At 33.0% G+C, this 9,539-nt stretch overlaps 1 protein-coding gene across 1 annotated transcript in view; it reads left to right on the forward strand.

Annotated features, from left to right (window-relative positions):
- The first annotated feature begins 3,157 nt into the window (after nucleotides 1–3,157).
- The window catches only part of LOC117114158 (mesenchyme-specific cell surface glycoprotein-like), a 10,857-nt gene continuing 4,475 nt past the window's right edge, over nucleotides 3,158–9,539 (forward strand). The window contains exons 1-7 of the mRNA XM_033257727.1: nucleotides 3,158–3,441; nucleotides 3,965–4,203; nucleotides 6,747–6,844; nucleotides 6,987–7,110; nucleotides 7,556–7,670; nucleotides 8,361–8,534; nucleotides 9,437–9,502. Coding sequence (XP_033113618.1) covers nucleotides 3,252–3,441; nucleotides 3,965–4,203; nucleotides 6,747–6,844; nucleotides 6,987–7,110; nucleotides 7,556–7,670; nucleotides 8,361–8,534; nucleotides 9,437–9,502 — 1,006 coding nt within the window. The 5' untranslated portion in view covers nucleotides 3,158–3,251. The remainder of the gene's footprint in view (nucleotides 3,442–3,964; nucleotides 4,204–6,746; nucleotides 6,845–6,986; nucleotides 7,111–7,555; nucleotides 7,671–8,360; nucleotides 8,535–9,436; nucleotides 9,503–9,539) is intronic.

Consider the following 9,539-nt stretch of genomic DNA (forward strand, 5'->3'; position numbering starts at 1 on the left):
GATAATAAATAATAATGACAATAATATTGATTAAAATATTCTTAATTGTAATGATAATGATTATGTTTTGAGCTTAGTGCAATCTTTTTTCTCTTTTTGATGTTTTTGTTATGATGTCCTTTTTGATTTGTATTACTTTTCTTAACTATAATAATAATAACAATTATAATAATTATAATAATAATGACAAATTTCGATCTTTGTGCAATCCTTTTTTCTCTTTTTTTGATCTACTTGTTATGATGTTTTTTTATCTTTTTTATATTAGTATTCATAACTAAATAAATTAATAGTAATAATAATAACAATAATTATAATAATGACGAATTGGATAGAATATCGATCCTTATGCAATATTTTTCTCCTTTTTGATGTACTTGTTTTTTTATCCTTGCTGTTTGATTTTTTTAATGGTTTTAATTGTTAACATAATTCGCAATTCAGCCTTTTGGCTGCTATGTTTTATGTCTTAATTTGAATTTTGAATTTTGAATAAATATACCATTTTGAATGAATTAGCATATATATACAAAATCATCAACAAATTCATTAAAACATTGTCAAAAGTTAATTAAATAATAAAAATAAAATTGAAAATACAAGAATTGCATCATAAAAGAAATGTTTAGAAGTTCTATTTCTAAGGGAAGGCCTACAATGCGAGATATGAAATATAAAAATAGAACCATTGCTTTGCAGAAAATAGTTTTAAAGTTCTGATAAAATAATTCTAAGAACAAGTTCGTCTCGGACATATCAACGGACATAAATAATATAAATAAATAAAATTAATTAATAAACAACTAATATTACAATTTAATTAAAAAGGTGTAATACAATATCAATAAATTTGTTATTAATATGCACCATTGAGTGTTTTAAAAATATTACAATGAAAACCACAATTAATAAAATAATCAAAAATTTGTGAACACACCCACCTAGTAGTAGGTCTATAGGCCATGCTCTATGGTTAGATCTACAAGCTTATGTAGGCCTATGTTATAATCAAGGAGTTATACCTCTAGTCCTTGGTATAATTATTAGGGCCTAGAACTATAGGCCTAGGCTAGGCTATGTTTATGTTGTACTGTCTAAACTACTGTACGTATCTCTGAAAAAATCGCAACAAAGTTAAATGTATAACATGCCGAGACATAGATTAAAAGTCCTAGCTAGGCCTATGACCTAGTCATGGTTTAAACTAGCCCTAGGCCTGTAGATAGGCCTAGCCTAGTAAAGTATCTATCCTATGCCAACAAGGCTACCCATCCTAACTAAATAAAGGCCTAGCCTAGGTAGGTCTAGGACTAGGTATATAGATAGGCCTGCCTGGCCCTAGCCTAGGCTTAGTCGTGTTGATGAACGTTGGAAGAAAAACCTCCATACCTCCTTGATAACTTCTGAAAAACTTGCTTGTTTTTCCTTAGGCCTTGTCCTTCCTCAGCAACTTTGAGCTAACAAAAACTCAATCAATAAACGAATTGCTAAATAATATCAAAACAAACCAAATGTCACTGCTGTTTACAGTGTTTTGGTCACACACAGAATTTTCACATGGTTAGGAACTGCCCTGGGAAGATTATTCCATTACGACTGCAGGGGTGAACATTCTACACACTAATTTAATAAAAGGTTATATTTTCCGGTGTCATAAACATTTTTTTTTAGCAATAAAGTTAAACTTATCATATCTTATTCGAGTACAGGTAATATAAGAAATAACATGTTTTCTCCTTGCCTACGTTAAAATAATAATCAGTATCATTCCAATACATTCCTCAATACAACATTGATTCTTTTTCATTTTGTATAATTTTTCATCCTTCTCTCTCATATAACTCAGGTTGGTCTATAGGTAGGTTGTAGTTAAGTTAGGTTAGCTTGATAGATAGGTCTTAGTTTATTTTCCTTGCTAAATGAAAGAGAAATGTCCCCTACGAGAGAAAAGTGGTATATATAAATATTTAGGAGGGTTTCAAAAGCTTATTTAATCGATTTTAGATTCTACTAATATGTAGATAAATAATTTTTTTCTTTGTTTTCCCCCGTTTTCACCACCCCTGCCTTTAATGCACGTTTGTACTGTCGCACTTTGTATGTCTGATGTGTATTTAGGCCTATACTGTGAAACTAGGAATCACACTTTGTATTCAAATATAGCACTTCCATAGCCTGCCGTATTCTGAATAAACCTTGTCACATTCTGTATAACGGAGAAGCTGTCGCACTTGGTTAAATTAACAGGGGCGGATTTAGGGGGGGGCCGGCCCGGCCCCGGCCCCCCCTTTTGGAAGGTAAAAAAAGAAAAAAAAAGAAAAAAAAAAGAGAGAAAAAGGAAAAACTGATGGCCAAGAATGCCTCAAATGTTATGTTCGGGCGTCTAGAACACAAAAATTTCACGGGGGCATGCCCCCGGACCCCCTACGACAGTGTTGTCTCAATCGGCCCAACTTTCGGCCCCCCTTCCGGCCCCCCCTTTTGGACATTTCTGGATCCGCCCCTGATTAATGTTTACCAAGTTTAAATGTCATCTGGGGCAATTTAAGGAAAGGGGCTTCATAGTTACATTATTTTGGTGTAAGCCTATACCATTTACACGGTATCGACATAAAAAGTAGGAATACATATGGAAACGATGGATAATACAAGAGAAAATACTATCATATAAACACAAGAATCGAAAATCGGGCACTCAGAGTCAGAACACCAAACTAGTACAGTCAATGCCACAGCATCCTACCAGGTGCTCATTTATACTCCTCGGTAGAGAGAGACAAATTAGACAAAAAGTTCCTTGCACAAGGACACAAGCGACTTGCAAAGCAAGAATTTCTAACCCCCGACCTCAAAGTTGGAATCCAAGTCACCACCAGTGCGCCAACCACTTCTATATATTAGTTAGGGGTTGCAGGGAAGGCCCGGAAAATTATGATAATTTAGGTACTTAAAACAATCTTATTTAATCTACATATTAATGTCTAACATTATGCAAAAATACATATTATTTTTTCCCCTACGATTTTAATACTTTTCTTCCTGTTGCCACTGGTGCTAACCCCTGGAAAGAAGATACTTAGTGCAAGTGTGAGGCTTATAATGAATCGTCATACACCGAAAAATAGTTTCTGAGTAATAGGAAGTTCTGATTAGGCTATTCAAATCATACATTTAAATCTTACTACTACACTGACACTACTCTAACAACAGATCGGTAAAACTTGATTATTTCCTACTTCAACTGTAAAACTATGATTCTTATAGGAATTCTCTACATTTATGGTTGTGTGTACGTTAGTGAAGCAGTAATCGGTTTAAGTTCAGTATCCTCTTTATATATGCCCTACGATTATGCCAAAGGGAAGGGTGTGTACGACTTCAACCGTAACGCTGTCGAGGAAACTGCTTACGATGTCCGCAATAAACTCATCTACACAGCAGGTAAGGAATTCCTAAAAATGCATAGGTTTTTGTATATTGATGAATAAACAATTAAATATATTAAATAATCAATATAGGCCTAATAATAGTAGAAGTAGGCCTAGTTGTAATAATAGTAATAGTAATAATAATAATAATAATAATAATAATAATAATAATAATAATAATAATATAATAATAATAATAATAATAACAATAATAATGATGAGTAATGATGTGTAATGATATAGACAATGATGATGTTGATAGCGTTTATAATGATAATGATAATAGTAAAACATATTAGGTGTATCATCGTCATCATTATTAGGCCTATTATTATCATCATCAATATGAATATTTTTATATACAGTATTTTATAGTACTTTTATTGTTATAGGCCAACATAAAACCAGAGAAACAATATTCTGGTATTTCTGGGGCTTGTTAAATGACTCTGTTGAAAAATTCGAGTATTGTAATTTGTAATTCATTATTATGACTGGTTTTGAATTTGTTTCATATATAACATATATTCTTGTAGGTTCTCGATACCTTCACATTGTTGATGTATCTAAGCCAACTAAACCAATTATCATCCACAAACACCGATTGACTCAGAATGTGGAAGACATTGCAATATGCGGTAACTACTTTGCAATGATACAAGAACATAAGGATTTCCCCGCGTTGGACGGATTCCTGAAGATATTCAAGGTATATAATCCTACCACGCACTCTCTGGATCGGATCCACACAATCAAAGGTAAAAATGATGAGGATGTAGGTTAATCCGGTACACCAGGCAAGTAGTTCTGAAATTGTCTGATAGGTGTTGAGAATAATTATGTTTAAATAATTTGCCTTCATAACAAGAATTGAAGAGAACCTGTCACCATAAGATGCCATCCATCACTAAAATCATTAAAATGGCCGCATGTATACTCACCAGATCACTGAAATTGACCTTCATATTCCTAGGTCCTGCTTAGAACTTTCCTGCAGTCTTAATGCCCCTCTTATTTTTATTTGCTTTTTCTACTAACTAAAAAAAATGCTACAATTTTCTCATTCTTTGAATCTATCCTCCAAAGCTATCCCTCTTCCCTAGTTTAATTTCTTTCTCATGTCGCCCTTCAGGTTGGCCAGAACACATTGTGTTTCATTTTAATTTTTTCTGTTTGTGTTCTTTTAATTTGTCAAACTGTGTTATATTTTACTTTATCTTTAATAACTCACAATTATCCCCTTTCCTTTCTTATTAATTAATTATTAGTCAATTTAATTTCATTTTAAATATACATATATATGATTATGAACTTATTTCTTTGTTTATTCATTTATTTATTATTATTTTCTATTTGTATTCCTTTTATATTTTTCGTTTTTTCTTTGGCTAATTCTTTAAATTATTTAGATAATCTATTTGATTTCCTTTGTTTTTTTGTTTTTGAATTGAGGGTCCCTAATAATTAACTCCGGCTGATGGACCATCCTCACAGAATATTGATGAAATGAACATGGTAACAGACTCTCACTACATGTTATTTCGAGGACGACAGAGCAATCATTTCGGAACGTCGAGATAGAACTATTTACGTGGTGTGATCGCAAGCATTGAATATTTATTTGCCATTTCGATCTTTAATATAACGTACATAGTCTACCATCTCAGGAGAAGCTTAGCAGACAATTTTCCGGATTTTCCTTCACAAGCTACAACTATGTCATTATTGCATGTATGAGTTCAATAGATAATAATGTTTCTATGTTAACGAACATCCCAGTGTCCTATGCCGTTTTATGTTATAAAGCCCTGTGCTAACTATAACATTTTATTTGAAAAAAAGCCATGTGACATGTCTAAATATGGTCATGATGGTATCACATCATGCCCATATATTATAGGCACATCATATATGATAGCCTATATGAGCATGCGACAATTTTTGTCTAAGAAAACTTATCTGTACAGAGCTTTATAACGTTGCACTTTGTATTTAAAACGATTTTTTTTTCAGTAGAACCATAAACACGTATTTATAACTTAGCTTCAGATTGTTGCTGCAAAATTTTGTTAACGTTACAATATATTCTGACATGACTTAAACAACGTTCACAACGTTTACGGATGTTACAATAACGTGAGTTTGCTGTGTTCACACTGGGAAAAAAAGTCACCGATTAGAACAACACGGAATGCATAACTTGCATAAGAATAACACATAAGGGCTTACTTATTGCTTCTAATCTTGGCAATTACAGTAATTTAATAATATGGAGACTATTTTAATAGGCCTATTGTGAATTTTAACACCGTACACCTAATCTCCAACATACACAATTTATTTTACATCATCAGTACTTATCACCTTGAACGAAAATAATAGGATTGAATTTTACATTCAGAAGCATGCTATCAATTTGTTAAACTGAATTTTGGAGAAAATCCAAAAATTTGTAATTCTTTGCAAGGAGGCTGACACTGACTCACCGGAAATACGTGAATCATAGGCCATGTAATTGTAAAGAATACTGTTTAATGTGTAGGCCTAAATGTTAATGATTAACGTTAATAATACAAAATTATTTGTAAAAATATACAGTCTGCACAAAAAAAAAAATGCTCACGACTTCTTTTAAATTGTATGTAAACAATTTTCGGCGAGTTTAATGTTTCTGCAAGTATTGTACTCTCCCATATTTTTAACAAATGCGTATTTTTTTTGCTTCTATCTAAGAGCACTCTCGATGAAGATTACACACACATCCACCACCATTACCACACACATTTTAAGTCGTTGCCATCTCATTGTCGTTAATATTGAGATATCTAGGGAATATGTGGATCACATATTACGTTTTATATGTATATTTTATATTGTATATACATCTAGCTTTTTCAACCCTCACTCACTCGCCATTGAGGAAGGACTAGTGTTGTCCGAAAGCTCTGGTTCTATTTCTGGCTGTTTACTTACGTTTACTTTTTAGCTGTTGCTTATCATTTTTGTATCTCTATTGAGATCCTGTTTTTGTTTCCCACAGCATTGTTGTTTTTCAGTATTTTGCCTTTTAATCTGGCTTTTGTACACGATTTTCTTTACATTTGACACAACTAGAGGGCGTTACCATATGGCCTGTCTTCGATTTTATTTTTTTTCTATTTATTCGCAATTTTTTAAAATGACCCTTAAAATTAGGCCACGCCCCTAAAGTCTTTCTTATATTTTTATAAAAACATATTGTTTTAAAAAAAAAATCAAGCTTGATATAATGAAATTATTTATTTCTGAACAAGTTGGTAACAACCATTCTCCAATCAGATAAATAGAAATCCTCCGAACGAGCCGACAAAGTTTGCAGGTAGTGAACTGCCAAAGTTACCCTGCATGCCAATGTTACCCCAGTTTACGGTACACAGGTTGTTTTTCTTTTAGTATAGCTAAAGGTGTTCCAACTGTTTTCCGAACAAGTTAAATTAGGCCTATTATTAATATTATTAAAATTATTGCTATTATTATTAACATTTTAATAATTTATAACATTTAACTGTTTGCTCTCAGAGAATTTGAATACATCCAATATGGAATCCGCAAGCCATACGCTCCATCCTCCCTGTCTATGAACCTTGAACCGGAATCAATCGCTTTTAACAATGACGAAACAAAACTCTACGTAACTTTGCAGGTAAGCCGGAGGTTCTTATGTTGTATAATTCTCTGCTAAATTTTGTGTTCAACATTACTTTCTTAATTTATAAAAAATATAAACTAATGCACAGCATTCACAGTTCAGGAACAGATATTATATCCAACTTCTTACGGTCACAAATTGAATATACATTAAAGCACAAAGAATTATTTTCTCAAATAAAATTATGACAAGAAAAGGATCCTACTGCATTATAGCTTTATATTAAACTGGAAGCTTTCCTATAACTTCTAAATGGATGCAATCCAGAATGTAATAAGGGAATGAAAGCCGGTAATATTGATGATGAAAAAAACTGCGAATAATCTGCAAAAATCAAGTCACGCTGGTGCATAGCACTTAATGTACCATTAATTTGGTAGTAATTGTATATAGTATGTAATTGTTGTATTAACATATTCGATACATACTTCTTCTTAAGGAAAATAATGCGGTTTTAACCATCGATATGGCGACTAAAACACTCGAAAGTGTGTTTTCGCTTGGTGCTAAACAATGGGCTAATTTGAGGTTGGACGCCAGTAGCGGAGACGGAGGTAACATTATACACTGTTTAATACTTTAAAAAAAAAACCCAACTATTTTTATGTTGTTCTTCCCAAGAGAGGGGATGGCAACCCAATTATTGTTTTACATGATGTTGGATTATACTCAGAGTTTGTAACTTCTTGGTCAGAGAGGCCGAATATTAATAATAAGGATGATATTATTCGACGCCAATATAGATCGATTTTTATTCGTGCCCAAATAAACTATCGCCAAAGTTTGTCAAAAATATACTCTTCAATAATTTTATATGTTTTAGGTATACAATACATCATACTGTGTGAATTTGTATTGTTCATCTCTATAAGTAAATTATGCTATGAATACATACGGTACATACAGTCAGTAAGGCCGATATAGCTATCATATTTGCAGAGGGCCGAATACATCACTAATACATAAAATATGTTGTTTACTGCTCCAACAGGCGGTACTATTGTGACCCCTGGTTTAAGAAGTCCCGTAATTTAAAAATAGAAATTAGGCAAGCCAAAGTCACTACACAATCGGAAGAAACACTAAACGAACACCTAAGTATTCTGTTAAGTGCTAGGTTTTCGGCTCCACTCCGATTATGTAGAATTGGAGAATCACATCTATAAGTAAGTTAGTATATATATATTATATGTATTTTAATAATAATGGATAACTTTTACGAATATTTTCTTTTAATCAATTAGGTACGAAAATGAGGAAGTATCCTATCTACAGTTTGTATCAACCAGACGGATTGGCATACTTTGAGAACAATGGCGAAGGTTACGTTATAACTGCCAATGAGGGCGCTGATGTTGAGCTTGATCAGGGTGGTGTTACGTTTCACGAATCGGAGAGAGCAAGTACAATGGCTGAAAGTAAGTAACCAAAGTACATAACAGTCGATAATAATAATAACAATGACAACAGCAACAACAAAAATAGCTAAGTCAACAACAACTAATTTGTGTGTGTGTGCCACGTTTTCATGTGGGAGTGTGTTTGTGTTCGAAATATCTCAAAAACAGCTAAATGAAAGTTACAGGAAGTGCGAGGTATGACCCAATGAAGAAACGATTAAAATTGTGGTGAGGGTCCGGCGTGGGTGTGGATACGAGGACCATTTAAAGGAAAACGTCCTAGACCAGATATTTCAAAAACTAATCAACTGATCTGAATGAAATAGTGGAGAAGCTTTCGGCAGAATACTTAGGAACACTGATCGAAGTGAATTTTTGTAGAACTAAAAGATTAAGAAATTCAGTGCTTTCCAGCTCTTTGCCGTCTAACTAATTTACATTATCGTCCCTTTCCCCCAATTCCTGACTGGTCATTGCTTGGCTCTGTGATTTTTGTATTTCTTTGTCTTTACTATGTTCAAGACTTTTTTTGTATTTTTTAAATGTATGTCATCGTTTTTGATGAAACTTTTGAGTGTGGGGTGGATTTTTTGTGTCTTTTAGCAAAGCATTTCGGATTACAAAATCAAAAAATGCCCACTCTAAAAAAGATCCTGGATGGAAGTGGAAGTAGTGCCCCTCTTTGAAATAAAAAGTGTTACTTTGTGTTTTAGAAGAGGAGCGAAGAGAAGTGAGTCGGGTGGTGGTGGCTTTAGTAAATTAGCAACATAAAGTGAGTTGGGTGGGGGTGGTGGTGGCTTAAGTAAATTAGGAACATATTTTGAGAGATTTATTTTAAAGAACGGGATTTGCGGTGGACGGATATATTGCTCTCTACTGAGTGCTCTTGTTATTATCATTTATTGTGTTTTCCCTCGCAGGAAATATGTTCTCGAAGCAAATATCACCGGATCTTTTAAAATCTTTAGGAAATAATAGACAACTAGGTAAGTGTCGAATTAAAGATCATAATATACTTAAATG

The sequence above is a fragment of the Anneissia japonica genome, unplaced genomic scaffold (genome assembly GCF_011630105.1).
Source record: "Anneissia japonica isolate Jap-2015-1 unplaced genomic scaffold, ASM1163010v1 scaffold287840_len1291095_cov163, whole genome shotgun sequence".
Lineage (NCBI taxonomy): Eukaryota > Metazoa > Echinodermata > Crinoidea > Comatulida > Comatulidae > Anneissia > Anneissia japonica.